Below are 26,660 nucleotides of genomic sequence, written 5' to 3' on the forward strand. Positions count from 1 at the left end.
CCTAGACGAGGAAAGATAGTTACAAGAATTATGTGACTATTTGCAGCAGGGCTGAGTACAGGTGTCAAGAATAAGCCAACTGTTATGTATTAAGTTTGCTATGATCCGGATTTATATAGTTTTGTTCCAGTCATTAGTTACGCTCTGCGTAAGAATACAACCTGTCTGTCTGTTAGTCAATAAAAAGTAGTTCTATAATGGCGAACAGGTGTTGTTGATGTTTGTCATCAGCCCCAAACACATTTCTGGCGACGAGGATTGTGGTACAACCTACGACAATGGGTGAAAACGCACCACAACGTCACAATCGATCTATTGGTAAGATCGGACAATTTGATGACTCAATCGAGTCATGGGAAACATATGTTGAACGGACAGAACTCTATTTCACCACAAACAACATTGACGGTGATGTTAAGGTGGCTTCGTTTCTCACAGTAATTGGTGCAAAAACTTACGGGTTATTGAAAAACCTATGTGCTCCAGACAAGCCTGCTGATAAAACTTTTGATGATATCATTGTTATATTGAAGAACCACCTATGCCCCAAGCCGTCAGAGATCGCCGAGCGTTTTCGTTTTCATAAACGGGATCAGCGTTCGGACGAGAGCGCCATGTCATATATCGCAGAGTTACGGAAACTTTCGATACACTGTAATTTTGGAGACCACTTGAAGACCACATTACGCGATCGTTTTGTATGTGGTCTCCATAAAGACAACATACAACGGCGGCTACTTGCTGAGACAGAGCTTAATTTAGAAACGGCTGTTAAAACTGCTGTCGCTATGGAAACAGCCAGTCGTGATGCACTCGAGCTACAACACAAACGTTCAGAACCTGTAAATAAAATAAATTCCAATACACAACGTCGGGGGAAGGGAGGTAACTCCAATCACAACAATCAGACTAGTGGAGCAACAGGGGGCCATATGAATAAATCTACTCGTACTTTCAAACCCTGTTGGCGATAAGGAGCAACCACACACAAATTCGACAAATGTAAACATGTGAACTCTACGTGCCATTTCTGTAGCAAAAAGGGACATATTGTTGCTGTATGTATGTCTAAGAAGAAATCTGGACATGGAAAAACAGTGAGGTATATAGATGATGGTCCTGGGGAGGAGGGATATGATACATTTGAGCCCATGTTCCAAATGGACACTATTAACAATGTAAACACTGTCAACCCTATCATAGTGAAACCTAACATAGGTGGCAGCACTATTCCTATGGAATTAGATACAGGATCCTCAGTATCCATCTTACCCGAGGTGACCTATAAACAACATTTCAGCAACAGGCCTCTCCAGCGTAGTACAATTAAACTACGGACATACTCCGGGGAACAAATAATACCTGTGGGAGCTTTGAGGATACCAGTCAGTATCAATGACCAAACTGCTGAATTAGACGTACTAGTAGCACGACAGAAGGGACCAGCACTTTTCGGAAGGGACTGGTTACAACATTTCAAGCTTAATTGGAAAGAAATCAAGAATTTGAAGGCTTCAAAACAACAGGATAAAAACACTTCACATACAGAGAAGGAACTACAGGCAATACTTGATAAACACAAGACTGTGTTTACTGGAATGGGAAAGCTTAAGGGTATTAAGGCTCAGCTGTTCTTGGAGGAGAACGCACAACCTAAATTTCACAAAGCTCGTACCGTACCATATTCATTAAAACACAAGGTAGCAGCTGAACTACAAAGACTACAGGATAGTGGCATCATTAGTCCTGTACAGCACAGTGACTGGGCGTCTCCTATTGTTCCTGCCTTAAAGAAGTCTGGACAAGTGCGCGTGTGCGGTGACTATAAGGTCACAATCAATCCAGTGATGAAGGTAGAGCATTATCCTCTACCGAAGATAGAGGATATCTTTTCATCTCTGGCTGGAGGCAAGAAATTTACAAAGATTGACTTAACAAATGCATACAACCAGATGGAAATGGAGGATAGCTCGAAGGAAATGCTCACCATAAACACTCACAAGGGTCTGTTTAGGTATAACAGATTACCATTTGGAGTTTCATCTGCTCCAGCTATATGGCAAAAGGCTATGGACCAAGTCCTACAGAACATTCCATTTACTTCATACATATTGGATGACATGATCATTAGTGGTAAAACTGATGAAGAGCACTTACAGAACATTAACACTGTACTCGATCGGCTGGAGAGCTACAACCTTACAGCAAACTTGACAAAATGTCATTTCTTTAAAGAGAAGATCACCTATTGTGGCCATATCATTGAGGGCGAAGGACTCCACAAATCTCCAGATAAAGTCGAGGCAGTCGTGAAAGCCCCTAAACCAGAGAATATGACACAGCTGCGTTCATTTTTGGGATTGGTAAACTATTACCGCCGATTCCTTCCTAACCTAGCAACTGTGGAGGCACCACTGAATCAACTACTACAGCATGACAACAAATGGTGCTGGACAGACGAGTGTGATCAATCTTTTCAGAAGGTAAAAGAACTGATCACGTCGGAACAAGTTCTCTGTCATTATGAACCTAAGCTTCCAGTAAAGCTAGCATGCGACGCTTCACCTCATGGATTAGGGTGTGTACTTTCCCATATCACAGAGGACGGAACAGAGCGACCTGTGGCATTCGCTTCACGATCACTGACAAAGGCTGAGACAGGATATTCACAGATCGACAAGGAGGCCTTGGGTCTCTATTGGGGTGTACAAAAGTTCAACACCTATCTCTACGGTCGTCATTTTACCTTAGTGACAGATCACAAGCCACTGGTCAGCATCTTACATCCAAACAAGTCGATACCTACCATGACCGCAGCAAGATTACAAAGGTATGCCATGTTTCTTTCTGGACACACCTACAGCATTGAGTATAGGAACACTCATAACCACGCAAATGCTGATGCACTCAGCAGACTTCCTTTAAAGACTCAGGGTGACTATACAGACACCTCATCTTTGTTCTATACCTCACAGATAGAACAATTACCTGTGTCGGACACACAAGTACGCAAGGAAACAATGCGAGATCCAGTACTGTCGAAAGTATTGGAGGCTGTTCTACAAGGAAGTACAGAATTTCCATGTAACGATGTGTACAAACCTTTTCGTAACCGTGCTACATAACTGAACGTACATCAAAATGTATTGTTATGGGGCAACCGAGTTATCGTCCCTAACACGCTACAAACAAGAGTACTACAGGAAATTCATGATGTGCATGTGGGCGTAGTCAGGATGAAATCCATTGCTCAAAGTTATGTGTGGTGGCCAAACATTGATTCGGACATAGAGAACATGTGTAAGTCCTGCTCTGGATGTCAATCTACGAGTAATACGACGCGAGCCGCACCAGTTCATCCCTGGGAGTGGCCAACCACCCCTTGGGATAGGCTCCATATTGACTTTGCCGGGCCGTTTCTCAACAGTATGTTTCTCATCATTGTTGATGCTCACAGCAAATGGCCTGAGGTCTACCCAATGAATTCTACAACAGCCACACACACCATTGAGAAATTACGAATCTTATTCTCTCAACAAGGTATGCCACGACAGATTGTCTCGGACAACGGGTCACAATTTGTAAGTGAGGAATTCAAACAATTCCTGAAACAGAACGGCATTCAACACACTACTTCAGCACCGTACCATCCACGGACAAACGGACTTGCCGAACGTTTCGTACAGTCCTTTAAACAGGCTATGAAACAAGCCAAGGGAGACAACCGATCTCTCCAACATAAACTTAGTAACTTCTTACTCAAGTACAGAACCACACCACACGCTTCAACAGGCGAAACCCCAGCAAAATTACTGTAAGGTAGAAGTCTGAGGACTCGATTAGACTGTCTCAAACCAAATGTATTCGCGAGAGTTCAGAAGGGACAGGAACGAATGAAGATATCTTCTCACTGTGGGTCTAAAGTACGCCAGTTTAAGACCGGCCAGCAAGTTTTGGTTCGCGACTATCGCGGAGGGGGAAAGTGGATTGCAGGTCAGATTATACAACAAACTGGTCCGATTTCATACAAAGTTGGTACTGGCAATGGTAGTATTTGGAGACGTCACACAGACCAAGTTCGTGCAACACAGATCGCTACGGAACCGGAACCAGAAGTAATGGTGACATCATCTGCACCGACACCACCAGTCAGCTTAGCACCATCGACTATCCCGGTACCAACAACTATCACGGCTCCCCCAGCCACACTGGAGGTAGTGACACCGCCTGCCAACTCAGTTCCAACAGAGACACGACGCTATCCAAAAAGTGAGAACATTCGTGCCTCTGTGAAATTAGATTTGTGAACTACTATATTGTTATCAATAGGGATAAAACCTGATTGGCTCTGTGTATTTGGGCATAATAATCCCTGTGCAATCAGTCAAGACTAAGTCTTGAATAGTACTCAAATTACATACTTAAGTCTAGTCTTTATGTGTTATCTAGTTATCATAAGAGTGTAATAAGGTTAGATTTTATTAAGACAATTATTATCTCTGATTTAAAAACTGGAAACATGAGCTCAAAATATTATTAAAAATTAATATTATGATGCTATATTTACTCAAATTACTTGTATACAAGACTCCACAACTGACATGAACTTAACAAAATTCTTGTTTAAGTTATATTAGAGGACTCTATAACTTTCTATTGAAATTATTGCATATTTTGTTAAATTTTAAATTAACAGGACCCAATATTTGCTAGTCATCCACAGCAGACTCAAAATGTTGAAGAATTGAGATTATCAAGAAGCAGTGAAATAATACCGGGCATATAACAACTAGCTGCAATGGCAGATATATAAAGTTCTAGACAACTTTGTCGTCAGATCTAGGGTTACAAATCTGTCCAATTGACCGTAGTGTTGCAAAACATCTAATGATGAACACGACATAATTAGCGGCTGCAGGTTTCAAGTAAATTTGCAATTGAACAGATTTACGGTATGTAAAAAGCATATCAAAATGCATACGTTCAAATGGACATGTATCACTAAAGAATAAAATAAAAATAATGTTTTGTTATGTTATGCTATATTATTTTATTCAAGTATTTTTGAATAAACGTAATTAAACACAGTTCACTTTGTATTTTGATGCAGCAACCAATTCTTTATAGGACAATTAACCCTTAGTTTTTAGTTAGATAATCTGACCTGAAGGGTAAGGATGACCTATAGTAGATGTTTAACGATTCACATGGATGCATCAATGTATTGCATCCCTTGGTGGTGCATCAATGCATCGTGTACAATTTATTTGTATTGTGATACCTAAAAATAAAAAAATTGAACAGTGGATTTCTCCCTTGGTCAATGTCAGCAGAACGTTTGTTAGTAACAAAATTGTAGAATCACACGAAAAGCAAAACACTAAACTTTTGTCAGCGCCTGTCACCTATAAGTCCACTAGCTTATTTCAAGTTTCTATCTATAAAACTCACGTCTATCTAATGTAGTGAGTGTAAGCAAAAAATTAAAAAAAAATCCGGAAATACAACAAACCTAACAACACATTTACAACAGCACCACGACAGTCGAAGTGTCTATCAAAATATCGTGATACGTATCGTATCGTGAACCCTGTATCATGATATGTATTGCATCGTCAGATACCTTGCGATACACAGCACTAACCTATATTCATCATGCACCTTCCGTCGTCGTGCATAATTTTTTTCACTCAAACAACTTCTTCTCAATATCAGAAAGGCCCAGGGTACTAATATTTGGTCTGCGGCATGCTAGGAAGAAGGGCTACCGAGTGTGTTCAAATGATTTACCTTGATCTACATTCAAGGTCACAGCTAGGGACCAAAAAGGTTAAAAAGCTTTAAAGATATGCGTGGATAAAAGGATTTCAAGTTTGTTTAAATGAATGACCTTGACTGCCGTTCAATGTCACAGGGGTCAAAAACTATAATATTAAAAAACTTTTTGGGAATAACTAAGAGGCCTAGAGAACTGACATTGGGCTTGTGACATGCTGGAATGAAGGGCTACCAGGTTATTCAAATGAATGACCTTGGCCGCCATTTAAGGTCACAGGGGTCAAATAGTCTTTTTATAACATCTTGCGAATAACTAAGAGGCTCAGAGAACTGATATTGGGCCTGTGACATGCTAGGATGAAGGGCTACAATGTTCAATGGCCGTGACTGCAATTTAAGGTCACAGGAGTCATATAGGCATACATATTTAAAATGACGTGTTGTGAATAACTAAAAGGCCTAGACACCTGATATTGGGTCTGTGACATGCTGGGATGAAGGGGTACCAAGTTTGTTCAAATGAATGACCTTGACCTTCATTCAAGGTCAAATAATCAAATTAAAAAGTTCTTTTTGTTGCCTTAATTATTTGCCATTACTATTTTTTTGAAATATTGTATTGTGCCAATAGTCAGATGATCATTACGACCCATGATCCTTTTGTTATTACTTGCATTTAATTTCTTGTCTTGATAACTCTTTTAGTATCTGCCTTTCCTTTTATAGTTGATCTATACCACTGAGTTCATCTAAAAAGTTTTACATGTAAATTTTAGATATTGCATATAAAAAATGTAGTTCCTTATCAATGCTATCTGTAAACAACATTTAAGATAAAAGCCATGAAACTTGTGAAAAGCAATATCATTATCTGTTTTCATACACCATATAGGGATAGACAGGTGTCAGATTTTACTTCGTTCTTTAATTGAGTCTTCAGGTAAAGTTAGCTTGTTGTCATTTTCTAGCAAATAGCTTTTAGCTGTATGTCTCCATGACCTTGTCCTCAAGATCAATAGTCAAATGATGTTAATTACACTTTTACTTCTCTCTGGGGAGAGTATTTGGATAGGAACACTTTTTTTTTTTTTTTTGTTAACATAAAAGTTTATTCATAATAGGCATGTTATTATACATTTAGTGTCCTCTCACAGGAGGAGATCCATTCATCATTCCCACTTTCATACATAACTAGGCCTAGAACCTAAAGATTTATGTCGTGATACCTTATATTAAGGGAGGTAACTCTTAATACCACCCGGAAGTCAGTAATTTCACGCGAAGCACAGTATCCACATGTTGGCGTCTACACGTGGTCCACTAATTATAAGCTAGCTATAGTCTACACTTTGGTGGTAAAGATAAACAGTTGTCTACTATTTCAGGTAAGTGACCTGCTTAATTTATATTATTATAAAAAGACCCTTTTTCCAAATACATTTTTGTATTGTTATTACCATTTCTAGCACAGGGTCCTGGGAGTCTAGTAAGCTTACACTCTAGCCCTGGCTGCTCTCTACATGTAAATAAATCTTTCATACTCCAGCAGTCTAAGATACAAAGTTACAAACTACCGGTAACTTGTTATTTAAATAATTTCTAGGTCAATATCCAAAGTTCCTGTACAGTTTATACCAATTAATGTAAACAAAAGTACTTCACAGTGAATGTTACACATTGTCATACATGCAACTAAATGTAGTTCATATGAAATAATACAAAATTATATTCAGTTTAAAATTAAATGTAATTGACACTATAATTATTTTGATTTGCTATTATTTCTTTTCAGCAACAGTTGGATTTATTCTAAAAAGTGCCTGTTGAAGCTATATCGATGCTGTTTGTTATTTCAAGTGATCCATTGCCATTGGGATTTATTTTCTTAAGAAGTTAGTGTTGTTGATTCTACAGACGAAGATCGGTGTATATCAAGTGGATATTCAAAATTGCAGCTGAACAATTAGTTTATTACTTTGTATCACAATGTATGCTAATTATAATAGACCAAGTTGACTGAAATTCTTAGAATAAAATGTCAAGTCTGCTATAAACATACTATATATGTCAAGAATTTTTTTGCCTTTTGTCACTGACATAGTAGGATTTATATATTGTGTATCCTGCAAGTGCAAGCAAAAAATTAAATTGTTTACACATCTTATTTTCTGGATAATAACCCAAAACTATATATTTCAGAGATCGTACATTTATAAATATTCCTATTTTATGAAGATTCATTGTCAGTTTATTCCAAAACATTTCCACATGTGTGCATTCTATGAAAAAATGTGTGTTGTCGTCAACCTTATTACAATATGGACACAATTCCGAATTTTTCTAGTTGGAATTATATTATGAATCAATTTCCATTTGAAATTTTTTAATGAATTGTCATGTAAATTTTTTAAATTGAATTTCAAAATTTCACAGAACTCATTGATATCACACCGAAAATGATATCTCCATTTTTCTAATAGGTTTGGTTTTTCTATTTTATGATTAAGTAAGGTTTTATATAAGAATTTGTTTGTATGTCCATTCAATACTTGAATTTCATCTTTATTTTTACTTGGCTCTGTTCTTACTTGTGTTTTCATTTTTTCTATCCATGTTTTCGGTATTGATTTTTTTATTTTGATGAGTTCTGCAATCCAGTTTGCTTTGCAAACTAGTTTTTCATAAATGCTAGCATCATTTATATTTCCAGTTTCATCAAATAAATCTTTTATTTGTATTATATTACTGTCGATCCAATTTTTAAAAATAATAGATTTACCCTCGTAAGTAATGCTGGAGTTACCCCATATTATCTCATTATGCACGTATGTTGGTAAAGCATTTCGCTCTTGTGATCTAAATCTAATCCAAGACTGTAGTATTTTTATATAAAAAGCTGGGATCTCTTCAATATTATGTATCTTTTTAAGTGATTTGATATTCATTCTGAATATTAGCGAAGTGTTAACAAATTTATCATAATAGAGTTTAGGTATTATTGTCCAGTTCGAAAAAGTATTTTTTGGGTCAAATAGTCTTTTCACCCATGTAATCCTAAGCATTTCTATATGCGTTTCAATATCTCTTATGTTCACACCCCCATTATCTATTTCATTTATCAGTACATTTCGCTTAATTTTGTCTGGTTTATCATCCCATAAATATCCAAATATTATTTTTTCCAGTGTCTTTATTTGATCACTATTTATATGTTGAACTGTTGCCAGGAAAGTTATTTTAGGTATGATTAATGCATTTATTATAGTAGCTTTTCCAATTAGTGTCAGTTTTCTTTTTTTCCAGTTTTTTATGAGATAATTGATAGCATTTATATTTTTTTCCCAGTTCATTTGCTCTACTTCTTTATTTTTAACACCAAAAATCACACCTAGAGACTTGATGTTTTCTCTTGTCATCTTTATACCATAAACCTCTTTTTTGTTCTTGTTTTTACCTAGCCAAAGACCTTGTGATTTTTCTTTATTAAGCTCAAGCCCAGAATGTATACCAAAGTTCTCAATTTCTTTTATTGCTTCTTTTATATCACTTGATTTTACAAATAATGTTGTATCATCTGCTAATTGGGAAATTTTTATTATTTTTCTTTTAATTTTAACCCCTTTGATGTTTTGGTTTTCTCTTATATTTATTGCCATAATTTCAACTGCAATCACAAAGATCAAACAGCTCAATGGACAACCTTGTCTTATTCCGCGTGAGATTTTATATGAAATATATCCGTATATATCATAGTACAGTGTCTGTACCCAAGAGATAAAAGATTTTCCAAAACCAAATTTGTCTAAAGCTTCTAGCATGAATACCCATTCAATAGTATCAAAGGCCTTTTTTACACAGCGCTATAGCATAGCGCTTGGGTTTATGCCGTCTGGTTTGACCCGATTTGTAAGACATAGTAGGACTTGCCCCACAACGACATCTAGCGGTGATTTTGCGAACCATTTCATTCATAAACTTCCATTCATAAATTTCCGTTCATTCCTTTCAACCAATCAAAATGCTGTCTTCCAATTACTGCTTTACTAATCATTTAATTGATTGCGTTAAATAAGTAAATAAAATCAATAAAACAACAATAAGTGTTTGCTGTATTTTATTGAATGCAGATTAGCATCGTAATGTGAAAAATGCGTATTTAATATATTTCAACGGAAACCTTACACTAGCTAGACCGTATTACAGTCATATCGTTACCTGAAATATAGTTCAGTGTTCTGCACATGCAACATTATTATTGTGCACGGAGATGAATTACGGAGAAATCAAATTACATAATAAATTAAATGGTAAAATTGTTAATCGGGTAGCCTAATGTGTATAATAATTATTCGTACATGTTAATAACTAATTTGCCATCGCGTATTAATTTTAATCAGTCTTCGCTGCCATCCCGAACTCATCGAGTGTTATCGCGAGAATATATTCTTATTCCCCGAGGAGTTCCGGATGTCTTCGCTGCAAGATTCTTCCACCTTCGACCCGGACGAAATATCCACTAACATCACATTTATTTGCATCATCGACTGCTAAAAATGTAAGTAATGTATTAGAAAACATTTTGTGTACCATATTTTACATGCCTGGATATTGTATTTCATTAATAATACTTTTGCGAGATCCATTTTATCGCACATTTTCAACATCCAAAGTTATTGACAGTTGACTGAGGTACCGTTGACTGATGCTGTTTATCAACATTCAGCTAGATCTATCACAGTATCTAACGTTGTGTTAGTTTAGTTAATGACGATAATTTTTTGACATTTGCCCAGTTCTGATAGGATTCGACTGAAAGACGATTGATAAGTGCAGGTGCTCGTTTGACGACATTTGTCATCTAAATTAACGCCGATTTGTCGACATTAACTCTCGACTAATCAACGTGCCTACAATGTACGCATACTACTTAACTTGGACCCAACCAGTAGTCGTTACGGAACAGTAGTCGTGATTGTGTACATATTCTGTTGTGAATCCAGATTTCCGAATGGCTGGAACTACTGTCAAAAGCTTCATGATAGTGTTGTTTTGTTTATGTGGAAATAATGTGTTTCATCAGAAACATATATCTGGTTTCATGAGATGCTTAGGAGACTGGCTACCATTCTCTAGAATATTAAACAAACAAAAAAATTGGCTTGATTATTTTTGTTTCTACTACATGCCTGATCCTAAGTTTTAAACTAGGGGGAGATAATCTAGTAAAGAACTCTGCTGAGAAAGTCTTATCAGCAACTTAGGGTCTGGTGGCCAGTCTAGATGCTTAGCTAAGAATTAAATTTTGTCCAAATCATGACTACTGTATGTTCGTTCATGACTACAGCATCCCAGTAGCCTATTCTATCTTTAGCTAGAATTTAAATAGTTAGTGTTTCAGTTGTAATCCCAATACACATGTATTTGACAATGTAAATATGCAACCAGATGTTCCATTTTGACATGTTTTCAGTGCCAGTTTACCCCATCTTGTTTCTAGGGACAAATTAATTTTGATTTTAACCACCTCACTGGAATCTTATTGTGTTATTCATTGGTTATTTTTAGTCCTGTACTAGAATTTACAAATGTTAAATCATATTTATTTTTGGAGAAATGTAAACTGCATCTATTTGATGAATGTGAATGCATCATTCATTCATTTGAAATTGTTGTGCATGAATTGTCAGAATAATAATCTGGCTAATTGAAGCAGAACTCAAGATTAAAGTTTATATAATAATAGACCATCAAATTTTCAAATGACATTTAATTTGTGGTGTACTTTCATATTTAAGACATCTTCAGTCTACTTTGTCATGTTTTCATGTTTTTCAGAGATGAAATTTATATTCTTATAACCAGATATTGAAATTGTAATTAAATCATGATGTGAATTTAAAATTAGTCCATATAATATTTGATTTACGATTATACCTGAGCAAAAAGGTGTGTTATTTGGCTAACAAAATACAAAACAGGTTGAAAACACACAAAAAAACTGTCCAATCTTATTCAATTAATCCTTATGATTATCATTATCTTATCAAAATTCAAATATGATTCTAATAACTGATCAGTGATAATGATTGGCACTAAAATGATAGTTAAAAGATGGATCTAATGTACAGTACATCTAGATAGACTGATATATGTCATGAACAATATTGACCAACAGAAAGCTGACATATATATACCTAGTGTTGGGAATCGATTGAAATTCATGGCCCAATCACAGGGGCCCGTAACTACTGTATATATTAATTATAAGATATATTTTCAATCACTGGGTACGTTATATATCACAGTATTGGGACTGGATATAACATACGTATACCCATTGACTGAAAATATATATCATAATTAATATAAACAGTAGTTACGGGCCCCTGTGGTCCTCATCAGTTTTATTTAAACCAATCAATGATCGATTAGAATTTATTATTTTATTCCTTGATGTGTAAACAATTCTCATATAAATAATAGCCTTCAAAGGCAAACTGGCTTATGATCGCGAGGCCTCTCTAGATCTGTGCTGTTATGTTTTCATGTCAATTATTTTCTTTACAAATCATGCTCATCTGAAGATTTAGATTACTACGTAGTGCTTATGCGCTCTTCAACATTTAAAATTTGAAATGATATGAGTGACAACCACATACAAGCGAACGATTTTAACGAGCTGTCTATGATTTTTTTTTGCATGTTTTACTGATCAGCTACCTTTATACTTTGGTTTATCATGGTGTCGTAAAATTTCCACCTCAAACCTTACGATACTTGACAAACTCCATTAATCTGAATACCACTATCATCATATAATGATACATTTTTATGTGTTTATATGCATGTGAACCCTGTTTTATGATGTTCAAATAGTGCATATGTTTGTTAAAAGTTTTGCTCAGATCAAAGTGAAAATGTGTTTCTCTTGCATTCTACCAACCGGCAACCCTCTGTCTTAGTGTTTCAGTATAACTAAAGTGCTAGCTACCTTTGGCTTTGGGAATATTTATTATCCTATCAGTGCAGTGTTTTCCATCTTTTAACAGATCCAGAAACCTGAGAGCAAGATGCTTGAACAGTTCGGCAGATCAATATATGAAGGTGGCAAACAACCACCTTCACATGATCAGATAACCTGGTCCATAATTCAACTACTGGTGATGCGACCCAGCATTACTGAAGGAAAGGACCATGGAACTATGGAATCCTTTCACCATTGAGGAAATTTATCCTCGGAAAGATCACAGATCAAGAGATGTCTAGATATTTTAGCCGCCAGATGTCATCATATCTTGCCATATCAACAAGTGGCAGAGACAAGGTCTCAAGGTAGATATAGTCCATATAAGCTAATATTAATTTGCATGCGAGGGAAACATCTGTTTTACAATGTCATTTAGGATACTTTTATCATGGAAAGTAGACAATAATAAAAGATATGTTAAAGTATACTACAAATTGATATTTTTTTAGCACTGCATATCACTTGTTTTAAGGTATGTTAACAATTCATTAAAGATATCATAATAAATGATACTACCAGTCATTTCATTCTAACAATTCATCTTCTTTCATTTCAGCACAAATACTTGTTTTGGAGAATGGTACGTGACTTGACAACAACATGAATAGATAAATCCCCTTTAAAATTCATAAGGAAAATTCTATATTGGTAAGTATTACAAAACTTTTTTTTTCCGAACTTACATGTTAATTTTAATGTATAAAAAATGTTGCTAAAAGTAATATATTTGAGCAATTGTTTGATGCATTTGCAAGACATTCCCAGACTTTCACAAAGTGATAGCAACAATAGGAAACTAATGTGTTTATAATGATGCATATTTGACTCATTGAAAACTATTTCTTTTCTTCCAGATAAGAAAGATTAATGAACTGGAACCACAAACTTGACAGGTCAACAATTCTACCCTTGTGAGACTGAACAATGACCTAACATAAATAATAGAAAATTTTACGAGACAATTTATCAACTAGCAGCAAAAGGAGTTCAATTTTATCATGGAAATAATTTATTCTTGGCCGGAGTGAAAATCATTATTAATTGCTTGAGAAGAATCTACATGATTATTATTAATTTCCACTTAATGATATTGCAGCTATAATTCTGTAATAAGTATGTAATTGTTACATATTAAATTCTGTGAATTGAACATTTTATTGAAAGACATGTGTACCAATATGCATGTAATCCATGAAGCATCTCTTTTTGTTAATTTCTGAATTGTATGTATTTAGGCCAATTTCCACAATATCAATAACAAATATCAAAAATTGAATGGCATGTTAAGATCATGTTACAAGAATGAGGTACATATCAATTTACCTTCTATATGTTTAACTAAATAATGTTGTAGACTTGAACTAAACAAAATATGCTATTCTTAACAGCAGTGTTATATAAGCAGAAATTTGACAGCGCAAAATGCAACATTTACACAATTCAACAATAACAGAAATATTACATATCATATTAAATGTTAATGTAAATGTATGGATAGATAAAATGTTATACATATGTACTTAAACAATTAGAAAGTACTGTGGGTATGTGAATGCAAGTTTAATGACCAGGAAAGAATCTAAGCAAGTAAGAAGAGTGTTTTGTGTATGTATATTGATAATCTATACAGCATGAGAAAAAGCTATGCACGAGTGTAAGGGTACATGTATGATTACACACGTGGGAAATAGTAAATATATATGAAGTATGTATGATGATCATTGATCACCGTTATCTTGTGTACATTACATGTATTGATGAAAAACTGAATAAAATGTAAATTATAAAAAAAAAAGATATATTACATGGAAATACAATAACCTTGTGACTACAAAACTGTGCATAACATGTTATTTAACCGTAGTACAATTGTGATGTTATCCTTGTCTGTGATTTCTATTTGTTTCAAATATGCAGGATATTTACAGTGATGCTTATCATTGATAATTCCATATTGTCGATGTTTACATTTAATAAGTATTTAAAGACTTTCTTGATGGCAAGTTAACTTAAGCACTCGTAAAGGTATTGCTTCAAATTCCGTCTATGTAAATGTATTATAAATGCATACATTTACATTTAAGAACAATTTGATGCTAAATGTGTGAGGTTTTACATTGGCTGATATTTTCAGGCATTATTTGCAAGAATTTGAAAATTGGTTGCAAAGGCTGCAGCATTATTTATATCCTAAAACTGAAAATATATTCATGTGTTCCTTTAATATAATATAGATGTAAAAATAAATATGCAATACATGAACAGATTAAATTTCTTTGTTTTTTACTATTATCATTTCAAATTTTCTTAGTTACATCACATATTGACCAAATAGGTTACTTGCAGGAAGGTTACAGTGATTTCAACTTCCATTCAAGCAACAAATACATCTACTTCAGATATGTATAATTGAGTCCAATTGCATTATCCTAACCTTTAACTACAAGGACATGATGGTCACATCGCATAATTTTCGTTCACCTTGTAATCAGTTTAATAGGCATATTGATTTCTTTAATGGCTGTCTCCACATAATTGAGTTTGAAACCTTTAAAGGTGCTCCACTGTGAACAACATAAACAGTACTATTAATGTTAACAATAATTGCAGGGCAAGAAACTTATTTTGAAAACCACTTGCCCGAATTTAAGATTTCATTCTAACTATACCCAAAACAGGGTAATTTACATTAAAATCGGGCAAGTTTACACCAATTTTCACTTGCCCTGGAGGATATTTTACTGGTCTCGGGCCATCGGACCTGGGATATTTCTTGGCCTGAATTGGTGTTCATTCTGTTTGTATATGTCTAATTAATACAAAAAATAATATAAGATAGTTTATTTGGCTTTTGGAGCATGCACAATGACTATTAATTCAGTAAAGGACATTGTGCCATGGATCTTTTACAGGATGCAATTAATTGTTTTTAATGTTATTTTTATCTTTAGTAGAATTAGAAGCTCAAACTTTCCTGTGGTGGTAATGATGTAGAGTAAGTAACTGAAGAAGAATGCTTATTTGTCGTCTTTGATAGAAAAAACATACCATTTTCAGCGGTGGAGCATCTTTAAACCGTAATGATAATTCTCTATACTACTAAGTATTATATATACAGTTTGTATGTCATACACAACTGTAAATGATCCATTGAAACATTTAAATTTGAAAGGAAGTTTAAAGAGACAATTCAGTCGAAGAGTACTTTAAAATTTGCATTGTATCGGAAAGAAACCAATGCTAACGGAAGTTAGATTAGTTGGTTAAACTGCCAAACCCTGGCCCTTGTCAGCGTAGTAAAGAAAATTCTGTCTAGAACTATTCAAATCTTTCTTACAGAAGTGTGTTTAGATGCATGTTCTTGTCTAAATCTAATTTCACCAACTCCTCAGTGTATTGCATTTGTTCAATTACGTGACTTTGGCTCGGGTATGGGTACAGCATACATGTTATGCCTGAATATCATATTGATCAACGGTTTAGAATTTCATCGATATCAATTAAAATACTTATGAAATTTAGCAATATTTTTTTTTTATATGCTTTATAAAGAATGTAGAAACATACATTTATGTCATATTTTGCTTCGTGGTTATGTAACGGGATTAGCCTCATTTGTATTGTCCTTGTAGTCACTCTTATAAAACATGCATTATTATATAGGGATTGGATTTCGTTTTTATGTTAACCATGCTTGTATGGAGCAATTCCTCTAAGAATATATTCTATGGGGCGCGTTAGCGCCCCATATTGAATATATTCTTAGAGGAATTGCTCCATACAAGCATGGTTAACATAAAAACGAAATCCAATCCCTATATTTACACTCACACGACTTTTTATTTATATTTTATGCAATAAAATCGTCATTTGAAAGTGACGTAATTATTCAATAAAAGTCGGTCAAAAGTGGGAGGAGCTTACTCAATTGAACAGCGAATGATGACGCTTCACGTAAGGTAGAATTATTCATCCGCGACGACAAAAAAGTTCAATATTTTAGTGTAAAATAAACATGACAAACAAAGTAAATTTCAGAGATAATTTTATTTAATCAGATCAGAACTTTAAATATATATTCAATTTTGCTAAAAGTTAATATATAGCGTAATAACATAAAGAATTTGTACACGGCCACATGTGTGAACTCGGTGACCGTTAGATTCTATTGTGCAGCGAGGCGAAGCTGACGCACGCTTACACACTTTACGTTGCCGAAGTTGTGAAAACACCGATTTTCAAGTAGCTCAATGTGTTTGAGATGTCGTCTGACTTGACGATATTACATCCTTGGGAGCCATGTGATTATATAATCTACGCTTAGATCCATATCGCCATCGATAGATGAAACAAATTCACTTGTGTTCGATGGATACAATGTATTTGTGGTGACGCGGAACTGTCAACACGTGGATTATTAGCGGTGCATGTTTTATAATACACATGATTAAATACTCAAAGAACAAAGACAAGAGGATATGTTTATAACTGACCTCTATCAGAGGGTCTCACACCCGTCCACCCCAAAGGCTCGATCGTAGGACGAACATAGGCACAGAGGTAATGTTTACATTCGACACCCATCATTTTTAACAAAAATGAAAGCACGTCGCCCCGGTCGGGATATTTTTCCGTTTCTTTATACAGTTGTTAATTTAAAAATTGTTTGAATCATATTTAAATATAAAACATGTATATATTGTTTACATTTTTCCAAAATTCTATGAAAAACAACAATATACACGTAATGTTTCGTCAAAATGTAAACAAAGCCATGTGTTTCTTTAAAAAAAAGTAGTCCTTTTACGTTGCACAGAACATTTCCTTACGCAAGTTCAAAGTTCAATGTTACCATGCAGTTATGGTAAACAAAATCGGCTAGTATTAGCGTATAGTGACCAAGCCTAGCAAGTGTAAATATATAGATATGGTTATACAAGTGTATGCATATATGAATGTATAAATACAGAACATGTAATCAAACAATTGCAATATATATGGGCAAAATTGTTAAAAAATAATGGCTCATGTATTCTAATTATGAAAAGACATTTTATTTCATTTAATTTTTTCTCTTTGTGTAGCGCTGTGTTTTCAGTACTTTCAGTACTTTGATTAAAATCTAAAAATAAAATTGCGCTATCTGTTCCAAATTTTTCAGCATAGTCTATCACATCTTGTATTTGTCGTATATTAAACCCAATAAACCTATTTTTGATGTATCCATTTTGATCTGTATGTAAAAATTTAGGCATTATTTTTTTCAATCTTTGAGCTAATACAAATGCTGCAATTTTATAGTCTATATTTAGTAAGGTGATCGGTCTCCAATTTTGTAACGAAGTTTCATCACCCTTTTTGTATATTAAAGAAAGTAAACCTATTTTTTGTGACTCTGACATTTCTCCTGCATAATACCCTTCATTTAAGGCGTTGATTACATCATCTCCAATAATACTCCAGAAATGCTCGTAGAATTCTACTGTTAGACCGTCTAAACCGGGGCTTTTATTTTTTTCATATTTTTGATAGCATGTGTACATTCAGATTTTGTTAGGGGTCCATCACAAATAGCTTTTTCCGATTCATTTAGGGTGTCTTGACAATTTGTATTTCTGAGATATTGCTTTATAGATTCTTCATTAGGATTTTTACTTTTGTATAGGTCTTCGTAAAACAGACGAATAACATCCAGAATTTTACTCTTTTTCGTTACTAATTTATTATTCTTGTCTTTAACCTTATGTATAACTTTTTTAGCTTGTCTTTGTTTTTCTAAGCCCAAAAAGTATTTATTTGGTTTCTCTCCCTTTTTTATGTATTGACATCTTGACCTAATTTGTTCACCCTGTGCTTTGTGTTCATAATATTCTTCTATTTCTTTTTCCAATATAAGGATTTGCTCTTCATTTTCTTTTTCTGATTTACTTTCATTTCTTTCATGAACCATTTTAAGTTTTTCTTCAAGGTATATAACTTTATCCTTCCTCTGTTTACTTTTTACAGTAACCAATTGTTGCTTCTTTAATTAGAATTTTTATATAATCCCATGTTTGCCTTTTATTTAGATTACTCCTTCGACATTCTTTTTTCGCATTTACAATTACATTTTTAATTTTTTTCAGTATAGTTTATGTCTTTTAGCACACTGTTGTTCATTTTCCAAATTACCTTTCCGCGTGTTTCGCCTACATTTATCAGTTTTAGTGATATAGCCATATGATCAGTTGAGCGTATCTGAGCTGGTCTTATATCACAGGAGTTAATTCTATTTAAGAAATCTTTTGCTATAAGCCAGTAATCTATCCTGCTTGCTTCTTTTCCAGTTTTTCTTCTCCAACACTTTTTTTTTGAGTTGTATGTTCCATTGATTTTCATTATTGCTACCATTGTCATATTTTTATGAATGATATTTTTACTTTTGTTGACAAATGTGTTTTATATAATTATGCAGATGATAATACTCTCTCTAAGATAGGTGATAGTTTTTCACATATGAAAGGTTGCTTAGAAAAAGAGAGTAAAGTTCGAATAGACTGGTTTAATTTTAATGGTATGAAGGCCAACCCAGAGAAGTTCCAGGCTATATGTTTTGGAAAGAAGACAACAAATTCTATTAAATCTTTTAACATCGATGGCCTTGAGATTATGTGTGAAGATACTGTAAAACTTTTAGGTGTAGATATTGACTTTGTTCTTAAATTTGATGCACACATATCTCGACTCTGTAGAAATGCTGCCAAACAACTTGCTGTTTTAAAAAGACTGGGAAATAATCTTACAAAGAAGGGGAAAATTACCATTTTTAAGTCTTTTATACTTTCAAATTTTAACTATTGTCCACTTGCCTGGCACTTTTGTACATTGACTAATACTAGGAAAATGGAAAAAGTCCAGGAGAGAGCACTTCGTTTTATTGACAATGACTATGTTTCCCCAGTCTTCGATATTTTAAGGAGGCACAAACTTGATTTTTTACATGTTAAGCGTATGAAAGATATGGCCTCTGAAGTTTTTAAAATTTTAAATGATATTTCTTCTCATATTTTACAAAATCTTGTTGAGAAGAAAGAAGTTTTTTAGGTCACCTGAGACGAAGTCTCAAGTGACCTATTCTAATCGCCTTTTGTCCGTCGTCGTGCGTCGTGCGTCGTGCGTCGTGCGTCGTATGTCCGTAAACAATTTACATTTTCAACTTCTTCTCCAAAACTGCTGAAGCAATTTCAATGAAATTTTGCACAAACCTTCTTAGGCATAAGGCCAATCAAAATTGTGAATTATATGGTCCCCACCCCCCAGGGGGCTGTGGGAGGGGCCAAAAGGGGTAAAATTGAGTAAAATTTCAAAAATCTTCTTCTCTACTCACAGATGTGGTAGAATCAAATACTCTTCATAGATAGAAAGGTCTTAAGGTCCTTTACAAAAATTGTGAATTATATGACCCTGGGGTCTCTAGTTTCCCCCTGGGGAGGGGGTTAAGTTTACTATAGTTTATATTGGGAAAACACATTTTTGCGGATTATTTGGTCATTTGTAATAGGAAATGAGTCAAATGTTGTCAGAATTATCAGTATGAGATGGCCATTTAATCCTATTAACAAATTTTCTATGACTGACCCCCAGGGACTTTAGGGGCGGGGTCAAAAGGGGTCAAATAGGCTAAAACTTCAAAAATCTTCTTCTGAAATTCTGGAAATGGTAGAATCAAATACTTTTGAAAGGTCTTAAGGTCCTTTACAAAAATTGTGAATTATATGACCCTGGGGTCTCGCGTTTCCCCCTGGGGAGGGGGTCAAGTTTACTATAGTTTATATAGGGAAAACACATTTATGAGCATGTTTTGCTCAATTTTCATTGGAAACGAGTCAAACTTGGTTAGAATTATTAGCCTGAGATAGCATTTTAATATCATATCCACATTGGTCCTGGCCGACCCCCTGGGGGCAGAGGGGCGGGGCTAAAAAAGGGTCAAATAGGCTAAAACTTCAAAATTCTTCTTCTGAAATTCTGGAAATGGTAGAATCAAATACTTTTCATAAATAGAAAGGTCTTAAGGTCCTTTACAAAATTTGTGAATGGGCAGGACCAAAAAGGGTCAAAATTATTAAAATTTCAAAAAATACCTCTAAGTTCACAGGTTTGATGGAAGCAAATACTCTTCATAGTCTAAAAAGTGAAATTTATAAATCACTGACCAACTTCAAGGACCAGCATATAGTGTTTATATGTCTTTAATTTGTTTCATTATATATTCTAACTCAGGTGACCGTTAAGGCCCATGGGCCTCTTGTTTTATAATCTTAGACAGGACAACCTGGTAAAGATTCCAAGGGTAAACACCTCCACTTATGGTAAGAGATCTTTTCGTTTCGCTGCTTCTCAGGTGTGGAACAGTTTGCCAAATGAATGTCGGCAAGCTGAAAACTACAGTTCGTTTCGCAGACTGCTTCACACCTGGGATACACAGATCTGCTCCTGTACCATCTGTACACACCATATAGGATGAGTTGTTCCCCTTTGGAATCTACCTACTTGTAATTATACCATATAACCTGTGATATTTCAAACCTTTTCAAAGATCATTACTTTTATAAATCTTTTTTTAGCTTTTGTTTTCTACCTATGACTTCAATATCTACTTTTAATTCACACTATGTTAGTGTATATCCTGTAAATTTTTACACTTTGCTATATTAGCATTTATGTACATTACACTTCAGTGTCTTAACCTTTTTTGTGTAACATTTGTGTGATATACAAGTGTAATTATTAAGTTATTACCTTTAAATTAAATTTTTTTATTTCTGCTAAACTGTGATAGCTGTTTCCATATCATGTATCTATTGCATGCTTGCTATAGTTAAATTGTTGTCTGTCTATATATATTTTACCTGTTTGTACTGTGATATTTTACATATGTTTGTCGCAAGAATAGCACTACAGTGCTAATGTTATTATGTTCCCCATGTATGCGACTCTAAATAAAACTTCTTGACTCTTGACTCTTGACATTCCAGGATGATAGCTATTATAATCGGTTGCTTTGCCTGTCATGTTGTTGGGATTTCACATGGTTATAAATAGTCTGTTCACTTTGATTGGCTGGTCAAAAACAATTTACGTGTGTTGATTGTGCATGATTACTTGTTGTTGAAGATTTCATGTGTGTAAGGGGTACCTGTTGGGAAATTATTGCAAACAAATTATCATTAGATAAACCCAGAGAAGTCCTAATGTTTTTTCTGGTTGTCGGACAATATTCTCAGAAATCACACAAGGTGACGCTACACGTATTGAATAGAAACATTGTCGGGAGCGTGTGGATCATCTATATATAACCTAACTATTGATCATGACCTACTTGTAAAAACCGTCTGTACATGGGAGATGCTGAAACAAAGTTAGGCTATACTTAGGGGATATTTGTGGAACTGTATGCGCTGAGTAAAGTACAGTTTTAACCGAAACGTTATGCTTGTTTTTATGGTATACTATGTATTTCACCAACTTGTCCAAGTACATGTAAATGTATATCAGTATAGTGTACATTTGACGGAAAACTTGTTAGCATAAGGAAAAGGCCCACTTCACCTTCTGAACAACTTTATTGAAATAAATAAAACGTTAAGTTTCATAACGCAGGTCGTATTATGTTCCTGGCATCGTCATAATAACAATGCGTTAGTTGACCATTTCTATGACACACGACAAAACTTCAATTTATTATGTTATAATTGTTATAAAAAGACTACTTTCTGTTTCGGAAAGATAGTCTAGTGGCCCTTTCATGAATATCATGAAGTTGATAATCTTTTACATTGAATGTGAAAGCATTTGAATTATCATTCTTCAAAAAGGAATTGTCATAAGAACTATGGCAGCTAACTGTGAAAAGAACAATTCGTCAAGCTTTTCTATCATTGCTTCCTAATAAACAATACTGTATGGTAGTCTTCTTAGCTTTTTGGGAAGCTAATACTTGTTTTTTTTATGTCTACTCGTCTGAATACCTGCAAATTAACTTTCATCACACTTGCCTTAAGCTCTCAGTACTTTCAGTACTTTGATTATACATGTGAAATGTCCTGACTTAAACTGCCTATTCTTGACTACTTGAACCCTGTTTTATAAACTTAACTTATACTATCGATTGTTCCATCAAGTTCCGCATAGATAACACTGAAGACATGTATATTACAGATTATGCATATCCATGTAGTCTTGAGAAGTCACAGCTCCCTGATCGAGGTGTTCATCCCATATATGCCTAAACCTTGGCTGGCCTTGCTCATGCGTTATGTTTCCTTTATGCTATGAGGTAAGTATAAGTGCATTGGTTAGTGTTTTTTTTTACAGTACTTATAGTTAAGATTTGCTGGTCTCGGTAACAATCATACACACACCGTTGGGTAAGCTGTAATAGAGTGTGCTTCCTGATTCCCACCCAGGATAATATACAATGATGGCCCTCTGTAGATGTATTAATCTATAATTATCTTCAAGGAAAGAGTTGTTTGCTCGTTAAAGCCCGGGTGAAAATAAATATTTCCATGGAGTTATGACCTACATGATTCCACGTTTGTTTGTCAGTGCCTCTAAGTCTTGAATGGCCTTCAATTTTTCCATTATCGATGGATGGCAGAAGACGTTGGATTTGTGATTTCGTGCTGTGTAGTGAACATTGGATTTGTGATTTCGTGCTGTGTAGTGAACATTGGATTTGTGATTTCGTGCTGTGTAGTGAACATTGGATTTGTGATTTCGTGCTGTGTAGTGAACATTGGATTTGTGATTTCGTGCTGTGTAGTGAACATTGGATTTGTGATTTCGTGCTGTGTAGTGAACATTGGATTTGTGATTTCGTGCTGTGTAGTGAACATTGGATTTGTGATTTTGTGCTGTGTAGTGAACATTAGAGGAATTCCAACTACCTCCTCAGGTGTTTGTTAGGTGATCACAGGCGAATCCTTGAAGGAGAACGTGTGGGTTTTCTTTTCCTTTTTTTCTTGTTTACAAATTTCCATCTCGCAATTTTAGTTAATAGTTTAGTTACTCTTCCTTCCTTATGATTAGGAATAATCTTGCCTAGCAAAATGTTTCATTTCGGGCGTTCATTACCCATTTTCCTAAACATGAACTTCTGTAACGTCCTGTTTTCAATGAAGTCTCTATTTGGCTGATGATGCCTGATATTACCTGGCGTCCTTCGGCCTTTGTCTCTCTGTTTGGATGCTCATCTTCAACTATAGAATAAATAAACCGACGAGTATATTGCTGTGACAGAACGGCGATAAAAACGTTACGATTTCCAATGGCTACTGCAGGCAATACCATAACACATAAAGACAATGTAATAATGACTGCAAACGGACACTTTGACTAAAGGGAGATAACGCCTACAGGATATCCAAGCTTAAGTGATATGTCAATTGAGATATACACAAATGATGTTGTTTATTACCACTAGGTTAAGTAACACAGTCATTTTAACCAGCATTATATCCATCTTTATATATTATAGCGAACCTTTAATATGTTTCTCAATGCCAAAGGTAACCAGCAATCTATTAAAAATACAATTCTTACTAATCGTGAGTTTGCAAAGAGAAATAGTGTCCTTCAGGTAGGGTGTTAGAATTGTGCCTGCTGTCCCTATTGCATGATCGTAAAAGGCGACTAAATTTATGATCTGATCTTTTCTATTCTTCCTAACTGACTATCTTTCCTAATGCCTCCCTTGGCACCGCCTCACTTTTGGCCTTGAGTTGAGCGTTCGCCATTGTGAGGAAGGCTCTGGGTTCTGTCCCCTGGCCGAGACACACCAAAGTCTATAATAATGGTAGTTTCTGCTCCTGCTTAGCGTTCAGCAAACAGAGAGTGGGACGACTGGTTAGCCCGTTGTAAGTATGATGTGACCGGGTGGGGTGTGTTGCTTGGTGTCTTCGGCGGCATGCTTCAGTGATATAGCACTATAAAAAGGGCAACAGTTCCACTATACAAGAAGACACAACACGAACATACCACAGTCTCCCAAAACACGCACATCGCACTTCACTCACGCTACACACTGCAAACATGGGAGGCCGTCCTTACATGACCCTGGCTGTTAATAGGACGTTAAAATAATCAAACAAACAAAGAGAATTAGGAGCCAAAATGAGTTTTGATAGTATTGTCAAACATCAGGATATTTTCAAATGTCTAAAAGTGAGTTCAAAGTGGCTTGCAACCTCATTTCCTATTTTAACGCTTTAGATTCAGTTCTCATCAAAACATATATAGTACATCAAAAGTAAGAATTTCGACAAAGAATAGTGCTTATAGGGCAGTGTAATGTCTGTCGGTGGTTTCTAATGATTATAATGATTTTAAACGTTTTCTTTCATCAAAACTTGTGTCAACATTTTCAGTCTGTTATGTCAATAACGTACACAAAATCATTTGACAAAATTTGTGACCTTACTTATGAGCCAATTATTTGCCAAAAACTGGACAAAATGAAGTAATATCTTCCAAACAGGCTGTCAGATGTCTGCTGAGTATATAACTGTATCCAAAGTGGATGTGGTCTTAGTTTGCTGTTAAAGAATGATAATTGCACAGAGTTAATTATTACGATCGCTCAGAATACAAAGTAACAATATTTCCTTATTTGATATTTTGCAAGTTAAAGGGTAAAATTTGCGTTTTAAAACCGAAAAATTCAAATCGCTTGAACTATACTATGAAATGAAAAATGAATTAATGAATTAACAGCTTATAGACAGGGGGTCGAACGTGTCTCGGTACTGTAAATTCATCGATTTCTCACAGTGGAAACAGAGTAAACATTGTTTGATTGGTTAGTTTACAGAATTCTGTCTATCATACGGCCGTTCTAATGAACTACAATTTCACATTCAGTCAAACTAAGTCATGTACTATACACAGGTGATGTTTTTGTGGGAAAATCGCGTGGTTTTTCTTAAATAGATTTTTAACTAAATGAAGACAGTAATCATCTCTTGAATTTTTAGAAACTTCAATCATTTTGTCACCGAAACGCAGTTTCTATAAGAGTGTTGCATGAAGCATAGAAGAGACATGAGTGATTTCCCAATCACTTTGCATACCAATGTACACCTTCGCATACCGAGACACGTTCAACTCCCTGTATATATCAATTCAAATGATTTGTTTAAATGGCTTTCCACAAAGCGTAAGAGTCACCCAGGTTATACTTTCCACGTGTCAATTTGTTAAAAATTTAGTCATCCTCTATTTAAGTTGATTAACGATCTCAAAGAAGAAAGAAAACAGAAAATTATACTTGTTAACAAGAATTAAGAAAATGGCATTCTGATGCGATCACACCAGAGCGTCAGTAAATTGAATTATCGGCCCTACACCACTGTATATTATATGACATCTTTTTTTTCTGTGACTTACCTGCATGATGAATTTTGATTTTGGAAAATCTTTCAAATATTCGTTTGAGATATAACTTTGAGCACTAGATCAAATACAATTTGCCATATATTGTAGTGATTTCCACCTGGACACTATCACAAAGCTTTCGTTACAAAGAAGAATCCGAAAATAATACTGAAAAGTGTGAAAGGTGGTGTTCAAGCTAATGTTAAAAATCCCATAGAAACTGCCCACAGCCCAATTTTCTTGAAACTTTGCATATTGAAAGTACTACTAATTGTCCCTTTAAAATGACACTTCTTTTTCCTTTTGTGATTTTGAAAAGGCCCAAAGGGCCTGAATTCTTTGTAGTCATTTTCATTAAAACTACCTGCACAAACATGCCTAAAAAGGTTAGCCTTTGTTAAATATTCTACATTTTTTATTCATAAATCATTTGAGTAGA

The 26,660-nt window shown here is 34.8% G+C and overlaps 2 protein-coding genes and 1 long non-coding RNA gene across 4 annotated transcripts; all 3 read left to right on the top strand.

Annotated features, from left to right (window-relative positions):
• Positions 1–278: 278 nt before the first annotated feature.
• Positions 279–974, top strand: LOC138316731 (uncharacterized). Its single transcript, XM_069258390.1, has one exon. It carries the CDS (start codon positions 279–281, stop codon positions 972–974), a length of 696 nt encoding a protein of 231 aa, XP_069114491.1.
• A 2,919-nt stretch (positions 975–3,893) lies between these two features.
• Positions 3,894–4,307, top strand: LOC138316733 (uncharacterized). Its single transcript, XM_069258392.1, has one exon. The coding sequence runs from the start codon at positions 3,894–3,896 to the stop codon at positions 4,305–4,307; it is 414 nt and encodes a 137-aa protein (XP_069114493.1).
• Positions 4,308–6,887: 2,580 nt separating this feature from the next.
• Positions 6,888–15,095, top strand: LOC138316015 (uncharacterized). 2 transcript variants are annotated; one of them, XR_011207578.1, is made up of 5 exons: positions 6,889–7,163; positions 7,571–10,333; positions 12,828–13,110; positions 13,362–13,453; positions 13,660–15,095. It is a non-coding gene; the product is annotated as an uncharacterized lncRNA (long non-coding RNA). The 2 variants fall into 2 exon arrangements; XR_011207577.1 differs by having other exon boundaries at positions 6,888–7,163; positions 7,571–13,110.
• The last annotated feature ends 11,565 nt before the right edge of the window (positions 15,096–26,660 follow it).

The sequence above is a fragment of the Argopecten irradians genome, chromosome 2 (assembly GCF_041381155.1).
Source record: "Argopecten irradians isolate NY chromosome 2, Ai_NY, whole genome shotgun sequence".
NCBI lineage: Eukaryota > Metazoa > Mollusca > Bivalvia > Pectinida > Pectinidae > Argopecten > Argopecten irradians.

Excerpts from the sequence above, each read along its gene's own strand:
- LOC138316731 (XM_069258390.1), top strand. The coding sequence starts at position 279 with ATGGGTGAAAACGCACCACAACGTCACAATCGATCTATTGGTAAGATC.
- LOC138316733 (XM_069258392.1), top strand. The coding sequence starts at position 3,894 with ATGAAGATATCTTCTCACTGTGGGTCTAAAGTACGCCAGTTTAAGACC.